At 43.0% G+C, this 21,989-nt stretch overlaps 1 protein-coding gene across 1 annotated transcript in view; it reads right to left on the bottom strand.

Annotated features, from left to right (window-relative positions):
- Positions 1 to 21,989, bottom strand: part of LOC126249493 (dynein axonemal heavy chain 5) — an 856,962-nt gene that overhangs the window by 669,885 nt on the left and 165,088 nt on the right. The window contains 1 exon segment of the mRNA XM_049951144.1: positions 11,193 to 11,374. Coding sequence (XP_049807101.1) covers positions 11,193 to 11,374 — 182 coding nt within the window.

Below are 21,989 nucleotides of genomic sequence, written 5' to 3'. Positions count from 1 at the left end.
GTGAAAAACACACACTATTTCAAAAATGCAGCAAATCCACTGTTTTGGAGATATGGCAATGAAATTTTGTACCACGCTTTACATGAAAAATACACGTTTACATATAAACTCCTTTGATTATATATATTCAAATTTTTTCTTTGAATGAAATTTGAAATTTTATTTTCAAAAAATGATGTATGTTCCTTTTCCTCAGAAAGTATTGAAGAGATTTCTACCAAAATTTCTGTTTCGTCTCTCTATATGTTGTAAACTTTGTCTTATGAGGTTTTTGCAATAGGTCAAATAGGAGAATTTTCATAAATTTTTAATTATAATTCCACAAGTACAATTTTAAATTCATACAAAATTCCAAGCACTTTGCTCCATATCTCAGCTTGCAATCAGAATTTCAAAATTTGCTCTTGAGACAACGTTTATTAGGTTTACGAAAATGTGTAAAAAATTTCATAATTCTATCATTCATAGAATCTGAGGAAAAAATACATAAACTTTAAAAAACAAACTTTTCAGTGAACGCAATTTAAAGTTCACCCTAACTTTTTCCCTTATGTCACTTCTTCAGAAGGCACCACATTTGTCCTCTGGGTCGTATTTCCCTTCAAGGCTTCTCTTCTGCTTTCTTGTTGCCTGTCTTCCTTCCTTTACCAGGTCTTCAACTGACTTCTCAGCTGCGGACATGCGCTGTAAATCTATTTTTCTCAGGATGTCTTGTGTAAAAGTTCCTATCTTGAAGCCCATTCTTTCTAATACCTTTATCCTCCCGACATCCCCATCATTAAATACAATAACTGCATCATAAGTTGCAATTCTGACAACTGTAGCCGATGCAAATGTGTTTTTAGGGCATGGTTTCCATATGAGTGAATTTAGAGACTCATTTGGATTTTGGGTTTTTCCATGAACACACTTTTTGCGAAATGCAGGATCGGCCAGAAACCTGTAAGTGTGCTTGACAAGATCCAGTATATAATATGGAAGCCATACCTCGTGAATGTAGGGGTTGTTATCCCTCTGAGCTTGTACATATTTACACCAGCTAATGTGGCCGTGTCACACTTTTAATTAATTTTCAGGCACTTTGGATGCGATTTCAACATTGAAACTTTGGGAAATTATTATCCATGAGTTGTACTAACAAATAAAAAATAAATCGAAAATTGACATTTTTGCTCAATTTCATCAACGTCCCCCCTTATGAGCACGTACCGTAATCCAGTGACCCAGCCTGTCTTAAATAAAACACATCTGTAGGGGATAGGTGGTGCTGGAGTTTTCATGTTAAATCATTCAGAACGTCACATAGGTCCATAAATAACACCAGAAGTGGTCGCCATTCTGTATTTCACCATTTTATTCTCTCTGTGTCTTTTCTGTATATGTCACTTGTTAATGGTACGAGACACCTGAACAGTACTCGGTATTCTCTTAATCCTGTAGCTTTTCTTGAATAAGCTACACAAATACGCTAATTTGGGTCATAAAGGTGCGAGTGGAATTTAACGACATAAACTAATAAATTCTGAAAAAATTTTATAAATTGAAATTTAAGTTCTGTTTGCAACAAAATAAACAAATTTTCAGCATTACAAGTAACTTGGAAGAAACTGGCTCTCAAAGGGATGTGGTGCAATGGGGTTTTTACTCAGTTTGAAGATGAACAAAACAAAATTGTCATACAATTTACAATGAAAATCACAGTAAATTCGTAGTGTGTCAGTTTCTTGTTCTAAGAAAGAATAGGGTATTATTTGGCACAAAATAAGTATTACAATGTAAGCAGCTAATGGTCATATGAATGATGCACAAAAACAAATATTTCTAGCACATATTTTTAAATTTAACAAAGCAGAAACTGTTCAGAACACAAACATGTATTTTACCATTAGTGCGATTTGTAGGGGTTTCCTTGCTACAACTTGATGAACAGAATTTGCCTCTGGCACATTTGGATTTTTGATTTTCACGAATGGAGGTTCGTGACAAAGAATTTTCTGTATTCTTTAACCTGAGTGGCCGCTATATGTTCATTTCATGACACCTTTCTTCTATCTTCAATAAAAGGGTGACTAGGAGTCTTCCAGTTCATCAGGAAATATTTTTGTTTTGTAAAGAATACTTCTTTTCCTCCCTGAATAGATTTCTCTGCATACTAAAAGAGTTTTAGGCATAGCTATTTATCATTCACTAACTGTTGATTTTTCTCTAGCATTTGTAGGTAGCAATAAACTGATCCAAAGTGTTTACTGCTCCATAAGTTGCATAGTAGTCCAATATCATTTTTCGGTTATTGTCTTCTCTGTTGCTTGTTTCCTTATGTTTCTGCATTGTGCTGATCAAGACAAACAGCAAACAAAGATATGCATTGTTATATAAAAGAACACTTTGCACGTAACTCAGACAAGTAGAAGTAAAATTCTACTGCCGATAATCTTATATGTGGTGAATTTTTGAATATCCAGGTCAGAGCCTTCGTGTTTTATCCAACTATTTTATAATGACTCGTCTTATCTGTGATCACAAGTGTAACACATTAAGGTATAACAAGGGGGAGAAAACCCTTTTTCTGCAATTGCGCTTTAAGCTACGCACAATGGAAAGAGAAAAAACAATGCATTAAATTTCGAGAGCGAATGTTTTCAATACATAAGCGTTATGGAAAAACGAACTAATTTATGGTTCATATTGACACGAAGGTACCAACAGAGTTAAAGGGTTATTTGCATTTCATCAGAATTTCTTCAGACATCTGACTTTCACCTAAAAAAGATTTATGTGGCTTCTCCTCCTTAATTTGCCCTGCATAAAAACTTGTCGATTTTTGACATTTGTGACAGAACCCTGTGAGTGTTCTGTGGTAGTTTCGCCTGTATACGCATATTATACGTTAACTGCTTACAGCTAGGGAATGAAGCCAATCATTGCATCAAGCAGAGCCCTCATGTATAATCCAACAATTTTATAATGACTGATCTCGCCTGTGGACTAATGTTGAGTCCACGGATAGCCTCACAGGATTTATGCCTGCAAGTGTGGGAGAGACGGAGTAAAGGATGGGATGACATCATACTGTGGGGCGGCGAGTGGAATTTATTTTTGTTGTTATTCAATAAAAATGTTTTGTTTGTAGAAAAGATGCATTCCTTGCCGTTTTAACCATATGTGGGGTGGCGAGTGGAATTAATTGTTATATTAAATGTTCCTATTATTTATGCTGTCTTTTGCCGTTCTCAACACTGGCTCTCTAACTACAATATTGGCAACCAGAAAGTGATTAGCAAAACGTGAAGCCTGTAATTAGAATTCCTAGTGCCCACTTCATCTGAGAAATACACTTCGAGCTACAGCTTAAAGCTCTGAGGAATTAGGAAATTGTCTGGGATTCATAATCAAAAACGATCGTGAAAAAAAAAACGTTCTCTATTTTCTGGAAGTCACAGATGAAAAAAAAAGGATCCACACAATCTGACTAACAGAGCAGTTGAGAGTCTAATGCGCTGATGCAACTATAACTGTCCAAATTAAATGTTTAAGTGAATGCTCGCCATAATTTGATGATAATGTTCATCAAACGCCACGCTAAATAATGGTAGAATGTCTGTCCTGCAGCGGCACGTGAAAACGACATACGCAAACTGAAGATAGATTATTAAAGTCATCCCAGAATTAACACTTCACTCGAAAATGATTTCATGGTTAGGCGTATCCCGAGTAACTTATTACGGCATCCGAGGCTGTTGGTAGCAATGACACCGACGCGACGCGATTCCCGACACAGATGGTGTGCTATTCAGCGTCTGGAGAGAACTGGGGCCTTCTTCCTCGCGCAGCGATCTTATATACAAAGCCGCGGTGCGAACGGCTAAGGGAACGCCTGATCAAATCGGCTCTCCCGACTAGCCGCTGGGCTAGTGATGCACCACTTTGTTGTTGTTGTTGTTGTTGTTGTTGTTGTGGTCTTCAGTCCTGAGACTGGTTTGATGCAGCTCTCCATGCTACTCTATCCTGTGCAAGCTTCTTCATCTCCCAGTACCTACTGCAACCTACATCCTTCTGAATCTGCTTAGTGTATTCATCTCTTGGTCTCCCTCTACGATTTTTACCTTCCACACTGTCCTCCAATGCTAAATTTGTGATCCCTTGATGCTTCAAAATATGTCCTACCAACCGATCCCTTCTTCTAGTCAAGTTGTGCCACAAACTTCTCTTCTCCCCAATCCTATTCAATACCTCCTCATAAGTTACATGATCTACCCACCTTATCTTCAGCATTCTTCTGTAGCACAACATTTCGAAAGCTTCTATTCTCTTCTTGTCCAAACTGGTTATCGTCCATGTTTCACTTCCATACATGGCTACACTCCATACAAATACTTTCAGAAACGACTTCCTGACACTTAAATCTATACTGGATGTTAACAAATGTCTCTTCTTCAGAAACGATTTCCTTGCCATTGCCAGTCTACATTTTATATCCTCTCTACTTCAACCATCATCAGTTATTTTACTCCCTAAATAGCAAAACTCCTTTACTACTTTAAGTGTGTCATTTCCTAATCTAATCCCCTCAGCATCACCCGATTTAATTTGACTCCATTCCATTATCCTCGTTTTGCTTTTGTTGATGTTCATCTTATATCCTCCTTTCAAGATAATGTCCATTCCGTTCAACTGCTCTTCCAAGTCCTTTGCTATCTCTGACAGAATTACAATGTCATCGGCGAACCTCAAAGTTTTTATTTCTTCTCCATGAATTTTAATACCTACTCCGAATTTTTCTTTTGTTTCCTTTACTGCTAGCTCAATATACAGATTGAATAACATCTGGGAGAGGCTACAACCCTGTCTCACTCCTTTCCCAACCACTGCTTCCCTTTCATGCCCCTCGACTCTTATAACTGCCATCTGGTTTCTGTACAAATTGTAAATAGCCTTTCGCTCCCTGTATTTTACCCCTGCCACCTTCAGAATTTGAAAGAGAGTATTCCAGTTAACGTTGTCAAAAGCTTTCTCTAAGTCTACAAATGCTAGGAACGTAGGTTTGCCTTTTCTTTATCTTTCTTCTAAGATAAGTCGTATGGTTAGTATTGCCTCACGTGTTCCAAAATTTCTACGGAATCCAAACTGATCTTCCCCGAGGTCCGCTTCTACCAGTTTTTCCATTCGTCTGTGAAGAATTCGCGATAGTATTTTGCAGCTGTGACTTATTAAACTGATAGTTCGGTAATTTTCTCATCTGTCAACACCTGCTTTCTTTGGGATTGGAATTACTATATTCTTCTTGAAGTCTGTGGGTATTTCGCCTGTCTCATACATCTTGCTCACCAGATGGTAGAGTTTTGTCATGACTGGCTCTCCCAAGGCCATCAGTAATTCTAGTGGAATGTTGTCTACTCCCGGGGCCTTGTTTCGACTCAGGTCTTTCAGTGCTCTGTCAAACTCTTCACGCAGTATCTTATCTCCCATTTCATCTTCATCTACATCCTCTTCCATTTCCATAATATTGTCCTCAAGTACTTCGCCCTTGTATAAACCCTCTATATACTCCTTCCACCTTTCTGCCTTCCCTTCTTTGCTTAGAACTGGGTTGCCATCTGAGCTCTTGATATTCATACAAGTGGTTCTCTTCTCTCCAAAGGTCTCTTTAATTTTCCTGTAGGCAGTATCTATCTTATCCCTAGTGAGACAAGCCTCTACATCCTTACATTTGTCCTCTAGCCATCCCTGCTTAGCCATTTTGCTCTTTCTGTCGATCTCATATTTGAGACGTTTGTATTCCTTTTTGCCTGCTTCATTTACTACATTTTTATATTTTCTCCTTTCATCAATTAAATTCAATATTTCTTCTGTTACCCAAGGATTTCTGTTAGCCCTCGTCTTTTTACCTACTTGATCCTCTGCTGCCTTCACTACTTCATCCCTCAGAGCTACCCATTCTTCTTCTACTGTATTTCTTTCCCCCATTCCTGTCAATTGTTCCTTTATGCTCTCCCCGAAACTCTCTACAACCTCTGGTTCTTTCAGTTTATCCAGGTCCCATCTCCTTAAATTCCCACCTTTTTGCAGTTTCTTCAGTTTCAATCTGCAGTTCATAACCAATAGATTGTGGTCAGAATCCACATCTGCCCCTGGAAATGTCTTACAATTTAAAACCTGGTTCCTAAATCTCTGTCTTACCATTATATAATCTGATACCTTTTAGTATCTCCAGGATTCTTCCAGGTATACAACCTTCTTTTATGATTCTTGAACCAAGTGTTGGCTATGATTAAGTTATGCTCTGTGCAAAATTCTACAAGGCGGCTTCCTCTTTCATTTCTTCCCCCCAATCCATATTCACCTACTATGTTTCCTTCTCTCCCTTTTCCTACTGACGAATTCCAGTCACCCATGACTATTAAATTTTCGTCTCCCTTCACTACCTGAATAATTTCTTTTATCTCGTCATACATTTCATCAATTTCTTCATCATCTGCAGAGCTAGTTGGCATATAAACTTGTACTACTGTAGTAGGCATGGGCTTTGTGTCTATCTTGGCCACAATAATGTGTTCACTATGCTGTTTGTAGTAGCTAACCCGCACTCCTATTTTTTTATTCATTATTAAACCTACTCCTGCATTACCCCTATTCGATTTTGTATTTATAACCCTGTAATCACCTGACCAAAAGTCTTGTTCCTCCTGCCACCGAACTTCACTAATTCCCACTATATCTAACTTTAACCTATCCATTTCCCTTTTTAAATTTTCTAACCTACCTGCCCGATTAAGGGATCTGACATTCCACGCTCTGATCCGTAGAATGCCAGTTTTCTTTCTTAAGTTACCGTATAAATCATAGCTTCTTTTGCTGATGGCCGATGAAGCTCTCAATTTAAATGTGCATTCAGCACACAGGTAAGTAATCATAATAAAAGTTTGACGTGGCTAAGTTAAATATTTTGGGCGAGAGAATTAATTTAATTACAATGCACGCAGTATACGAGCTCTGAACTTGCCATTTGGAGATACGCTATCGCTATAGTTTTATAGTTATTGAGTTGAAACTTCTCACATCTTTATGATTATAGCGGATCTCCATTCTACTTAAATTTAAACATCCTAGCCTTATTTATTAGCCTACATAATCTATCTTGCTTCCTTAATTTTTAAGACAAAAACCAGAAAATTATGAATTTCAACTAAAATATTAATTTGTGAGATCCGAAGTACTGTTTCTATTAAATTATTGTGGAAAAGGAATATAAATATAAATTTTTAAATCTCTAGCTCTTTTCTGTTGCGCCAATGATTTTTACAGAGAAACGTCCAAATTTCGAAAATGGTTAAAGTTATTGAACTGACATTCAACACATGTTGATTTAGAATTACTCCTGACATGCTAGAAACGTTTTAGGTTATTTGCTTGATTTTTAAAGTATTGCGCAACATTTATGACGTCAGGGCTAGTTACAGCGGACTGGCTGGCACACAATGGAAAGACTGATGTGAATGTACTACGGCGTGAGTAGGCTGCTTCCCTACAATACAAGACATCAGTTCATTAGAAGAACCCATGTGGAAACGTGTTTTAATAATACAAGGTGTGGTTTTGAATAACTGACATATAATTTCTTATGCGGACTGATAGTAGTTTATTTTCGGTTAATAGTCATATTGCTCGTAAAATAGTCGTATGACATTATCGGCTACGAGGTCCCTTGGCGTATGTTCAGCCCTTTTTCGCTCAGAATGACACCTTCACTTCGGGCAGTGTGAGAGCGTGGGAGGGCATCCTGATTCCTCACGCCACCTCTCCTCCAGCCCATAGTACCGGTTACTACAAGTAGTTTTATTTTTACATATATGTCAATATCCAAAGTTCTCAGTTAACTTTCGGAGAATAAGGCAGTGTGAAAACGAGGACTCTCGAAAATGGCAAGGAATTCTAAAAATTTCGAGCTGTGTTTAGCACAGGATACTTTGCAGTTTTTCGACCACGTGGAAGGGATGCATGTCCTGGCCACCTGCAGAAAACATTCCAGCCAGGTAAAGGCCCACAGTCACAGGACGACCATACTGCCAATAACTAATCCGATACAGTACGCGAGTTCACAGGCAGAACCGACAAACTACAGGTACTTAAGTAACGCACAACAGAAACAAAAAACCCTCCGCTAAGAAAGAAATAGCAGAAAAACTGACTTTCCCAAATGTATGCGGAAATGACTGAAAGAAATAGCATGACCCTAGTCTTCAGACGTGTGTTCTCAATCCAGGTACTAACTGATAATGGTAATTTTATATCGTTTAAATTACGAGGTCGTAAAGGTGGCCCGAGTTTGTTGCTGTTACAGCTATTAAATGAATTGTGTGAGACAGGCACTTCTCAAATTTTCGACAAATTATTTTCATATGATACGTTTCTCTGAATTAAATTTTCTTGTATGTTATGCTAGAGTAATTTATTAGGCACTGACATAAACAAATACTAAACTGCCAGGCATCCGAGGCGTGTTAAAATTGGATGTGACGGCAAGTTACAGGTACACACACACACACACACACACACACACACACACACCGATGCATTAGTCGAAAAACCCTGATGGTTTGTCACACAATAGTTCAATAAATACACTACTGGCCATTAAAATTGCTACACCAAGGAGAAATGCAGATGATAAACGGGTATTCATTGGACAAATATGTTATACTAGAACTGACATGTGATTATATTTTCACGCAATTTGGGTGCATAGATCCTGAGAAATTAGCACCCAGGACAACCACCTCTGGCCGTAATAACGGCCTTGATACGCCTGAGCATTGAGTCAAACAAAGCTTAGATGGCATGTACAGATACAGCTGCCCATGCAGCTTCAACACGAGAACACAGTTCATCAAGGGTAGTGACTGACGTATTGTGACGAACCAGTTGCTCGGCCACCATTGACCAGACGTTTTCAATTGGTGAGTGTGTTGTGCGTACTGTAAGACCTTCGGTACACACACCATCAGATTATTTGACTTGTCGCTCTAACGAAGTAGGCGAGTGTCAGCAATATGTCTCGTGGTCTTATCGTGTCGTGTTTATTTTCTGCCGTTAGGTCAGACGATAGAAGTGCCACTTACACGCTTAGAGTAGCAGATTGACGGTGACCAACTTTAAACAGAACTTGATTAATTCTCACACACATTTATTAAAATAATAAAAAGCATTGACGTTACATAACTTGATTCTGGATGCTGTTTACAATTGACAATCTGAAGTTCCTTTGGTCTTAGTACGTTAATCTTATTCTCACATATCTCTGATACTTGACAAAGTGTCTATTCATTTATCTTCATGGCTATTTACAGGAATATAGTAATCTTATTTGGCACAGACAAACTTGACTATAGGCTGGTACGGACTGGTGCAGACAAATGCAGACCGACTAATCGGAGGTCTGTACACTCGTTATAATACTTCGCGCATTCAGGTATCACTACGCGAGTGTGATCCGCGAGGAGAAAAGGTTCTACGTTAGCAGCAATCTCATTGTCTGCGTTACATATTAATACGCGGATCGGCGGAAGCAGAATTTGGTCCGTCTCTATGGGAGCGCCATCTGATAGTGCGGAGATGGACGAGCGCTGCGCCTGCGCTGTTGTGCTCAGCGGGACGCCCTCTAGTGGGAAAGTTGTGTACGTGCTGACTACGCGGAACTATGTACACAACAGTGAGACATCTGGAGAATGTGCTGGCCAGGGCAGCAGTCGAACATTTTCTGTATCCAGGAAGGCCCGTACAGGACCTGCAACATGCGGTCGTGCATTATCCTGCTGAAATGTAGGGTTTCGCAGGATTCGAATGAAGGATAGAGCCACTGGTCGTAACACATCTGAAATGTAACGTCCACTGTTCAAAGTGCCGTCAAATGCGAACAAGAGTTGACGGAGACGTGTAACCAATGGCACCCCATACTATCGACCCGGGTGATACGCCAGTATGGCGATGACGAATACATGCTTCCAATGTGCATTTACCACGATGTCGCAAAACACGGATGCGACCATCATGATGCTGTAAACAAAACCTGGATTAGTCCGAAAAAATGACGTTTTGCCATTCGTGCACCCAGGTTCGTCGTTGAGTACACAATCGCAGGTGCTCCTGTCTGTGCTGCAGCGTCAAGGGTAACCGCAGCCATGGTCCCCGAGCTGATAGTCCATGCTGCTGCAAACGTCATGGAACTGTTTGTGCAGATGGTTGTTGTCTTGCAAACGTCCCTATCTGTTAACTCAGGGATCGAGACGTGGCTACACGATCCGTTACAGCCATGCGGATAAGATGCCTGTCATCTCGACTACTAGTGATACGAGGCCGTTGGGATCCAGCTCGGCGTTCCGTATTACCCTCCTGAACCCACCGATTCCATATTCTGCTAACAGTCATTGGATCTCGACCAATGCGAGCAGCAATGTCGCGATACGATAAACCGCAATCGCGAAAGGCTACAGTCCGACCTTTATCAAAGTCGGAAACGTGACGGTACGCATTTCTCCTCCTTACACGAGGCAACACAACAACGTTTCACCAGGCAACGCCGGTCAACTGCTATTCGTGTATGAGAAATCGGTTGGAAACTTTCCTCATGTCAGCGCATTGTATGTGTCGCCAGCGGCGCCAACCTTGTATGAGTGCTCTGAAAAGCTAATCGTTTGCATATCACAGCATCTTCTTCCTGTCGGTTAAATTTCGCGTCTGTAGCACGTCATCTTCGTGGTGTAGCAATTTTAATGGCCAGTAGTGTATAAACTCTACATCTTTCTAATTTTATACCTTTTTCATACATTGTTTATTTAAACATTTACGTTGCCTGATTAATTTTAAGTTTCCTAGTGTTCAAAGATGCAGCTTCGCTGAAGTACTGTGAAAACAAATAATGATCATATTATGTATGAGTACAATCAAATATTGTCAAAATACAACCTGTATCTTAGTCACTAGGTGGCAGATCATTTGTAAATAGTAGGAAATAAACTAAAATAAAATGAATTACATGTCCTTATTATACGAAAAACAAACAGGTTAACTCCTATTTGAGCGACACTGCACAACTATCCTTTAGATATCTGGGATAGGAAGAAGGGCACTTATTGACTTCCGATAATGATTTAAGTATCGATACAATATGTATAAAAGGAAATGACAGAGGTACTGACGTTCTGGTTCATCCAGGCGTCGATGGTTTCCGCCTCGTAGGCGAGCTGCGCGGCTGCGACGTGGCCGTGTCTGCGCACGAGGTCGGCCGTGGCCGCCATGCCGCGCAGCACCGCGTGCGACGACGCACTGCGCACCAGCTCCCACAGGTACGAGTACAGCGACCGCACCCACGCGATGCGCCCTGCGCACAACACACGCCAGTCGCCACACCTGCACCGTACTCCAAGTGAGCGTCATGCCTTTACGAGAACCGTTCCTTTCGATTTGGTTTCGTGGCTCTCGGAAAGTCACATAGGACAGGAATTGGGGGCCTAGTGCCAGGGGCAACCATCACGGGCATGGCTAAATCAGAGAAAAACACCATGAGGCGTAGCGCCGTATAACGATCCTGCCTTGGAGGCGGTTAAGTGGGAGATGTGTCTCAGAGCTGGATAGTGACAGATGGTGACGCTAGACTGGACGCGCACGTAGTTTATTTATCAGCCGATAGAGGACAATATTTGATAGGGGGACTGTGATTATAGTTTTGATTGTGCCCACTAGAGTGCACTAAAGTAATAGAACGTTTTTCATAAACTGTTCTAGTATTTTCATAAAGTGTTATGTCTTTTTATGTATGTAGAATGTTATAAATGTGTTTTAGCAGTATGAATGATGGGTGAGTGTGGTTTAAGGTTAATATGAAGATAATTGTTTAACGAGTTATGTAGTAGGATTACTGTGGGAACATTTCGACGAAGTATGGATATGGACAAAGGGGATTTTTGTAGAATATACACTCCTGGAAATTGAAATAAGAACACCGTGAATTCATTGTCCCAGGAAGGGGAAACTTTATTGACACATTCCTGGGGTCAGATACATCACATGATCACACTGACAGAACCACAGGCACATAGACACAGGCAACAGAGCATGCACAATGTCGGCACTAGTACAGTGTATATCCACCTTTCGCAGCAATGCAGGCTGCTATTCTCCCATGGAGACGATCGTAGAGATGCTGGATGTAGTCCTGTGGAACGGCTTGCCATGCCATTTCCACCTGGCGCCTCAGTTGGACCAGCGTTCGTGCTGGACGTGCAGACCGCGTGAGACGACGCTTCATCCAGTCCCAAACATGCTCAATGGGGGACAGATCCGGAGATCTTACTGGCCAGGGTAGTTGACTTACACCTTCTAGAGCACGTTGGGTGGCACGGGATACATGCGGACGTGCATTGTCCTGTTGGAACAGCAAGTTCCCTTGCCGGTCTAGGAATGGTAGAACGATGGGTTCGATGACGGTTTGGATGTACCGTGCACTATTCAGTGTCCCCTCGACGATCACCAGTGGTGTACGGCCAGTGTAGGAGATCGCTCCCCACACCATGATGCCGGGTGTTGGCCCTGTGTGCCTCGGTCGTATGCAGTCCTGATTGTGGCGCTCACCTGCACGGCGCCAAACACGCATACGACCATCATTGGCACCAAGGCAGAAGCGACTCTCATCGCTGAAGATGACACGTCTCCATTCGTCCCTCCATTCACGCCTGTCGCGACACCACTGGAGGCGGGCTGCACGATGTTGGGGCGTGAGCGGAAGACGGCCTAACGGTGTGCGGGACCGTAGCCCAGCTTCATGGAGACGGTTGCGAATGGTCCTCGCCGATACCCCAGGAGCAACAGTGTCCCTAATTTGCTGGGAAGTGGCGGTGCGGTCCCCTACGGCACTGCGTAGGATCCTACGGTCTTGGCGTGCATCCGTGCGTCGCTGCGGTCCGGTCCCAGGTCGACGGGCACGTGCACCTTCCGCCGACCACTGGCGACAACATCGATGTACTGTGGAGACCTCACGCCCCACGTGTTGAGCAATTCGGCGGTACGTCCACCCGGCCTCCCGCATGCCCACTATACGCCCTCGCTCAAAGTCCGTCAACTGCACATACGGTTCACGTCCACGCTGTCGCGGCATGCTACCAGTGTTAAAGACTGCGATGGAGCTCCGTATGCCACGGCAAACTGGCTGACACTGACGGCGGCGGTGCACAAATGCTGCGCAGCTAGCGCCATTAGACGGCCAACACCACGGTTCCTGGTGTATCCGCTGTGCCGTGCGTGTGATCATTGCTTGTACAGCCCTCTCGCAGTGTCCGGAGCAAGTATGGTGGGTCTGACACACCGGTGTCAATGTGTTCTTTTTTCCATTTCCAGGAGTGTATTTGTAAAGTAAGTTTATGGCAAAGGGAAAGTTAATTCAGGTATAAATAACAATAGTAAATAACTTTATGCGTAAACAAAACTTCAGCATATTAGATAATTACGGCGGTAAAAGGTGCAGTCGTTAGGTTTACTATTTTGCCACTGGTTATTGATGAAAAGCGCGGACTGACGCGGAAGAATGTTGTTTTGCTATTGGCTGTTGAGTAAACTGACCAATGGTAAAGCAATATTCTTCATGCGCTTTTCTCTGCTGGTAGAGAAGACTTAGCGTGTTCTAGGGAAGAGTGGGAGCCTAGACATGAAACAGTTCGGACGTGTGTAGTAGTAGTTCCGATGGAAACGATATGTTGCCGGATCTAGCAATGTTTCATACATCAATAGGTGTGGTAAAGTGACGGCATAATTATTCCGACGTGTGTGTAGAAATTTAGGAATTTTTAAGTGAATTTTGGCGTATTGAGCAGGTCGGTGGCTAAAAACTGTGTCTGCATTTGGTACCGACAGACTTAATATTTAGCGAGCATTATCGATCTACAACAATCAGTATTCTTGTAGCTATTACGTTTCCGGGAAGTGCAACACCATAAACTTGCTAACGTGAGTGAAAGGGATTGTGAGTGACTGTGTTAAGACTAGCACGGGCTTGGCAGTGATACTTGTTCACCAAAGTTTCAGAATATATTAATTGAGGACAAAATTTCCAAACTTTCAATTGTGTGAAAACTTTCTCCCGAAACGTAGATTAGTGACTTAAATCGCAGCCTGGTTCACGTCGAAGTACAGTAGGTTTCATTCGGCTTTCCTACTGATCTGCTGAGACAATGTTCACAGGGAGGTGCAGGTCCGTCGTAAAGGGACGGAAAGAACCGCGCCGCCGCAACCATTTTATTGGAAATTGTTTGTAGGAAGAAATAATGTGCTAAAGTGTAGTAACAGTGTGTCGCGGTTCTTCCGTTATCTAATGCTGCTGGCGATTCGTTCTCGTTGTTTGACATTATGAGGTAACCTATGAGAATCACTCAGTCTTATAATCTCGGCTGCACACATATATCGCTATTTTTTCCGAATATGTCCCGATTTCCGTGGCTGTGGTTTGGTTGGGACCTAATAGCATACACTATGCGATCAAAAGACTCCGGACACCTCCAAAAACATACGTTTTTTCATATTAGGTGCATTGTGCTGCCACCTACTGCCAGGTACTCCATATCAGCGACCTCAGTAGTCATTAGACATCGCGAGAGAGCAGAATGGGGCGCTCCGCGGAACTCAACGGACTTCGAACGTGGTCAGGTGATTGAGTGTCACATGTGTCATATGTTTGTACACAAGATTTCCACACTGCTAAACATCCCTAGGTCCACTGGTTCCGATGTGATAGTGAAGTGGAAACGTGAAGGGACACGAACAGCACAAAAGCATACAGGCCGACCTCGTCTGTTGACTGACAGAGACCACCGTCAGTTGAAGAGGGTCGTAATGTGTAATAGGGAGACATCTGTCCAAACCATCACACAGGAATTAAAAACTGCATCAGGATCCTCTGCAAGCACTATGACAGTTATGCGGGAGGTGAGAGAAATTGGATTTCATGGTCGAGCAGCTGCTCATAAACCACACATCACGCCAGTGAATGCCAAACGACGCCTCTCTTGGTGTAAGGAGCGTAAACATTGAACGACTGAACAGTGGAAAAACGTTGTTTGGAGTGACAAATCACGGTACACAATTTGGCGATCCGATGGCAGTGTGTAGGTACGGCGAATGCCCGGTGAACGTCATCTGCCAGCGTGTAGTGCCAACAGTACATGTAGGGGGCTTGTACCCTTTGTTGTTTTGCGTGGCACTATCACAGCACAGGCCTACATTGATGGTTTAAGGACCTTCTTGCTTCCCACTGTTGAAGATCAATTCTGGGATGGCGACTGCATCTTTCAGCACGATCGAGCACCTGTTCATAATGCACGGCCTGTGGCGGAGAGCGCCACGAACTTGTAAGTTATTTTCAGCCAGGTGTCCGGATACTTTTGATAACATAGTGTACGTGGTAGTCACAAATATTTCTCTCTTTTTTCCGATTATGTCACGATTTCTGAGGATGTGGTTGGGGTTTGACCTAATAGCACGGGTTGAATTGCTGCCAGTGAAACGACCAGCAATGAAATTTATAATCTTTTTTACAGCAAATATTTGGTTTTCTTTCCCCGGATATGGCACGATTTCTGAGGTTGTGGTTAGCGTGGGACCTAATAACCACCTTCAATTGCTACTAATCACATAAAATACCAGATAACTCTTTTACAAACCATACGAAATTGCAAACAAGTGATGTCACTGGCTACCCACAACCGGCTCACGATGCATCGTGTTCACGCCCAATCCTTCATCATGCAAAACGGTACCAACAGCAGCATGCAGCGGAAAAAGCTCTACTGTTAGTGCTCTTTTACTAAATATTATATGTTAAAACTTTTCTTTAATTCATTATACTATCCGCATATTATACATGGCTCTAGAATATAATAAATCCACTGTGACATTTGCCCAAGAAATTCACAGTGCCGTAGACACTGGCGAGCAGATTGATGCCGTATTCCTGGACTTCAGGAAGGCATTTGATACGGTTCCGCACTTACGTTTAGTGAAAAAAATACGTGCTTACGGAATATCGGACCAGGTTTGTGATTGGATTCAGGATTTCCTAGAAGAAAGAACACAACATGTCATTCTTAACGGTTCAAAATCTGCAGATGTAGAGGTAATTTCGGGAGTACCGCAAGGAAGCGTGATAGGACCTTTATTGTTTACAATATACATAAATGACTTAGTTGACAACATCGGTAGCTCCGTGAGGCTATTTGCAGATGACACGGTTGTCTACAAGAAAGTAGCAACATCAGAAGACTCGTACGTACTCCAGGAAGACCTGCAGAGGATTAATGAATGGTGCGACAGCTGGCAGCTTTCCCTAAATGTAGATAAATGTAATATAATGCGCATACATAGGGGCAGAAATCCATTCCAGTACGATTATGCCATAGGTGGTAAATCATTGGAAGCGGTAACGACCGTAAAATACTTAGGAGTTACTATCCGGAGCGATCTGAAGTGGAATGATCACATAAAACAAATAGTGGGAAAAGCAGGCGCCAGGTTGAGATTCATAGGAAGAATTCTAAGAAAATGTGACTCATCGACGAAAGAAGTAGCTTACAAAACGCTTGTTCGTCCGATTCTTGAGTATTGCTCATCAGTATGGGACCCTTACCAGGTTGGATTAATAGAAGAGATAGACATGATCCAGCGAAAAGCAGCGCGATTCGTCATGGGGACATTTAGTCAGCGCGAGAGCGTTACGGAGATGCTGAACAAGCTCCAGTGGCAGACACTTCAAGAAAGGCGTTACGCAATACGGAGAGGTTTATTATCGAAATTACGAGAGAGCACATTCCGGGAAGAGATGGGCAACATATTACTACCGCCCACATATATCTCGCGTAATGATCACAACGAAAAGATCCGAGAAATTAGAGCAAATACGGAGACTTACAAGCAGTCGTTCTTCCCACGCACAATTCGTGAATGGAACAGGGAAGGGGGGATCAGATAGTGGTACAATAAGTACCCTCCGCCACACACCGTAAGGTGGCTCGCGGAGTATAGATGTAGATGTAGATGTAGATCTGCGACATCATCTGCTACTGTCATGCGGGAAATTGGGGAATCGACATTGGTCTCAGACAGCCATCGGAGAGTGGCCCATATAACAGAAGATGCTGTCGAACTGTTAAAATAAACAGTAAAGGAAATCCAGCAAGCATTTTTGCTATCCCAAAGAGCTAGATGATATTGTGCACGCAACTGTATGTAACGAAAGAAGTTAGCCGGGTAGGATGACGGTTAAAAACGCGGAGAGCGAGTCTCCAAGCGGAAATCGCGTCGCGGTACGCCTCAGTCCACCAAGGGACCACGAACGGCACAGCAAATAGGAAGTGCGAGGAATGAAACGTTCTGCGGTGATAAGGATAACGTTTGTAAGATATTCTACCTGGTCATCGCAACTGAGGAAACGTTGTACTTCGAATGTTGCCAGGGAAGAGTAAAGCCTCCAGTCGACCTTAGAAAGCTGCCACTTGGGTGTACATGTAGGTGGGGTAGGAATGGTCGCTCTAGTACGTGTCAGAGAGAACGAACCACTCGAGATGGTGGGCAAGCTGGGCAGCGCAAAAAGAAAGGTCCAAATGGGAGTAGATGTGAGTGGAGTGTGAAACTAACGTGGTCGTTCCTGTGTTAAGGCAGATGGCTTAAGGTCACTGAGAGGCTCAGCCAAGAGAGCACACCTCTGACAAGTTCTGGGCGAGCCCTAACAGGGATGGTGTGCATTAAAGGTCAGCGAGCAGCAGGCAGCAAGGGGTGAGGGAATTGCCCAATAAGCTGGAGGTAGTCTGCCCTGGTGACACCAAATAGGAAACGGATGTAAAAGGTACAAAGGGAAAAGGCCAAGTGAGGAAGGAAAGCCGGCCGGGGTGGCCGAGCGGTTCTAGGCGCTACAGTCTGGAACCGCGCGACCGCTACGGTTGCAGGTTCGAATCCTGCCTCGGGCATGGATGTGTGTGATGTCCTTAGGTTAGTTAGGTTTAAGTAGTTCTAAGTTCTAGGGGACTGATGACCTCAGATGTTAAGTCCCATAGTGCTCAGAGCCGTTTGAACCATTTTTTTAATCTTTTTATTTTATTTTATTTTTTTATTTATTTTTTATTTTATTTTATTTTATTTTTTTTGAGGAAGGAAAATGCGGATTGCAACAGCTTGAAGTCGGGTAGTCAGGGAGATGGGTTGACTATGAACGTCATCCCAGATGAGCAGGATGACTCCCCCACGAGATGGAATACTGTTCTCAGGGGAAAGGTCAAAGTGTAGCAGAAGTAATGCGAGAGCTCACAGCGGTCGTGAAGGCACAATTTTGTTTCCTGGTGGCAGAGAACAAGCTGACGCTGCGATTCTAAGAGCAGCTTCAAGTCGTCTTTGTTGGACTGAAGGCCGAATCCATTGGAGGAGAGTCTTAACGAGGCAAGGGGAGAAGGGAAAAATGAAGAGGTGTCACATCAGCGGTGGCCGAGTGCCAGCCTTCGAAGACTGACTGCTACAGAGCACAGAGGCTGGAGGATCCTGCTCCACGAGATCTACAGAGGCACACTCCTTCTGTCGGCTTGCGGAGTCCAGGGCAGAAAAAACGGTTGATGGTGCGCAATGGTGACATGGAGGTCCGCTGAGCGAGTATGTCACATGGTGACACCGTTGAACAGGCTCTCCGAGTCAGCGAAGGAGAATACAGTTTGGCTTTGTTTGACTTCTTGAAGCCTTTCCGGTTGGCAGAGGAAGACTCAGATGTTTGTTGGCTGGAGGAACATAGGAAGTCTCAGCGGGAGTATCTCTTCTGTTCTTTACGGCCTGCAATTGTGTACCAGATGACTTGGACCAGTGAGGTGAAAGTTTGGTGGCTTGTTGCACAGCTGGTGGAGGAGACGGGGATACTACCATGGCCGTCCGCGGTGGCCGTGCGGTTCTAGGCGCTGCAGTCTGGAACCGCGAGACCGCTACGGTCGCAGGTTCGAATCCTGCCTCGGGCATGGATGTGTGTGATGTCCTTAGGTTAGTTAGGTTTAAGTAGTTCTAAGTTCTAGGGGACTGATGACCTCAGCTGTTGAGTCCCATAGTGCTGAGAGCCATTTGAACCATTTTTGATACTACTATGACACTAGGTGATTTCACAACCGCGGTGCTGAATTTAAGGGATCATGTTTGCGTGGCCATGTCCTTCGTGGAGCGAGATGTAGAAAAAACAATATTACAAGTGCCAAATGGTTGAACGTAGGGTTTCTGACTAGCCAACAACTTGCGAGTGACCGGCTACAGCACTTTTTCTTTCACCCAGGTCTCCTGAACAGCCCTCTCATCGAGATACACGGGACAATCTCGGGAGGAAGCGGCATGATCATCGCTGCAGTTGATACAGTGGGGAAAAGGTGACGGAGAATCACCCTCGTGAGCATCCCTACCACAGATTACACAATTGGCCAGGTGTCGACAGGACACTCTTCTGTGATTCTAACGATGACACTGGTAGCAGCGCATTGGGTTCAAAATGTGTGGTCGGACTGCGATAATTTTATAATCTGCTTTGATCTTTGACGGAAACACCACACTATCAAAAGTGAGAAAAAGAGTGTATGTGGGCACTAAGGATGCATCAACTTTTTTCATCACCAAATGGACTGCAATGACACCCTGATTAGAGAGGCACGTTTGGATTTCTGCCTCAGTCAGACCTTCGAGCAGCCTAGTGTAGATTACACCATAGGAAGAAATCAGCGTTCGATGGGCCTCGACACGAACAGGATAGCCTTGGAGGAGCTAAGCTGCAAGCAGTTGTTGTAATTCACAATCAGAAGTAGTCTCCAGAAGCAAAGTGCCATTTCGTAAAAGAGAGCAGGATTTTACAGGGCCAGCAATTGCATCAATATCTCTCTGAATAATAAACGGATTTACGATAGCAAAGGACTAACCGTCTTCAGTACGTGAAACCATGAGGAACCGTGGTGCAGCGGGAAGGGTCTTGAATCGTTAGCCTCATTACGTTTACGTTTCGTAGACGTTGATTGTGAAGATGATTGATTCATCGCGAGAAAATCCCCCATGACTGCTAGCATCTTCGATGTCGCACTGACCCGCCTTAGGTGACTGTTCACACTTCAGGTCACACCTTACGAACACCTGACAGAGAGGTCGATCGGCAATTTTGGAAGGTAACAGCCCAGGCAGTCACCCCATCCTGGGCCTGGCCTTTACCAGTAGGTACGTGCGAACACTACCTGTCAACCTGGGGCCGGGACTTACGTGTTACCCAGTCATCTGTTACGCATCAGACACGTGGGCTGGCCTTCAGGAGCGCACAGGGGGGAAGAAGAAAAATGCAGAACACATTTGCAACAACATCCCAGACGTGTTCCCCAAGGGAGGTGAAAAAGAATATCAAGAAGACAGGTATGCAGCACGGAACAGAAAAGATGCTGCAAAGGTTAGAGCCCCGTGTTAGCCAAGCACGAACCCGCCAAAGAGCGGCGAGCCCCCACGGGGCGCATTTACATAAAGCTTGCCCTTACAAAACGAACTCGTAACGAAACGCGCTGCTCTTGTCTGCATCGTCTCTGTTATAACTGATAAGGCTTACAAAATGATCACATTCCGACAGCTGTTTACATTTTAGAAAGATTTAAAGGTAACACTAGTTTGTTTGCCTTTTTGATGCAAGAAAAGCATCTGGGAACTTGTGTGTCATGTGACTGCAGATGAAGTTATGCAATAGTTACAAGAGAAACGTGAAGATGTTGAAGGAGTTAATACTACCTGTAAGCAAAAAAAAAAAAAAAAAAAAAAAAAAAAAAAAAAACCGAGCGAGGTGGCGCAGTGGTTAGACACTGGACTCGCATTCGGGAGGACGACGGTTCAATCCCGCGTCCGGCCATTCTGATTTAGGTTTTCCGTGATTTCCCTAAATCGCTCCAGGCAAATGCCGGGATAGTTCCTTTCAAAGGGCACGGCCGACTTCCTTCCCCGTCCTTCCCTAATCCGATGAGACCGATGACCTCGCTGTCTGGTCTCCTTCCCCAAACCAACCAACTAAAAAAATGAAACAGCGAAGTTTGCAATACTTAAAAGAGAAAAGTAAATATGTTGAAGGAGTTATACTCCCGTTAAGAAAAAAAAGGAGCCGTTAAGTGTGGCTGCTAGGCAAAGAGATACTGTTGATTTGAGTAAAGAGTTAGAAGAATAAGGAGACTGAAAATCAGAAGGCGATCTCAAAGAGTTGAAAGTACAACCTGATGATCCTAGTGAGACCCTCAGTGAAGCAAAACCTGGAAAACCCACTTGTAAATCACTGCGATTTACATTAGAAAACAAGACAGAGTTAAGAAAGGAGACTCTGGGACTGTTGATTACAATCGAGGAAAGGAATCCAGAGATTGTCTAGAAACTTCCTGTTGGTGAAAAGAAGGGCCTGCCATTCGCTTAACCGTACGTAAAAACCTGTGGAAGTTGGAATTTGCTTACTAAAGAGTATTCTTTAGAAAATAAATGGTGGGAGGATATAATGGGAAAAGTAGCATATCCTACTCTGCTGAATAGAAAAGGGGCCTTTATTGTACCAGAAGTACGAGTCAATGCTTTTAAGTGGTATGTTAACTGTTGGTTGAAAGGAATAAATTTTAAATATGCAATAAATGTATTTTTAATGAGATCTACTTCTCATTGTATTTAGTTCTCATGAGTGATAACTTTTTGTTTCTAAACTTAAGTTTTGGTATTCTTTGCTATTTATTTCTGTATTTTATCCAATAAAATATATTTTTGAATATAGAAGCATAATGTCTCCTATAAAGCCATACTGAGGTGTACCGAAGTCACCCTAAGTCCTGCGAAATTGTTCCACATATTTCACTTTGTGTATCTCAAAATGTATGAACCATCCTTTGCCTGTAAAAGTATCTTGTCATTTCCCCAGAAACAAAGAATTGAATTATTTTAATTTTACT

Source organism: Schistocerca nitens, chromosome 3, assembly GCF_023898315.1.
Source record: "Schistocerca nitens isolate TAMUIC-IGC-003100 chromosome 3, iqSchNite1.1, whole genome shotgun sequence".
Lineage (NCBI taxonomy): Eukaryota > Metazoa > Arthropoda > Insecta > Orthoptera > Acrididae > Schistocerca > Schistocerca nitens.
This window is presented reverse-complemented; position numbering and strand designations above follow the sequence as displayed.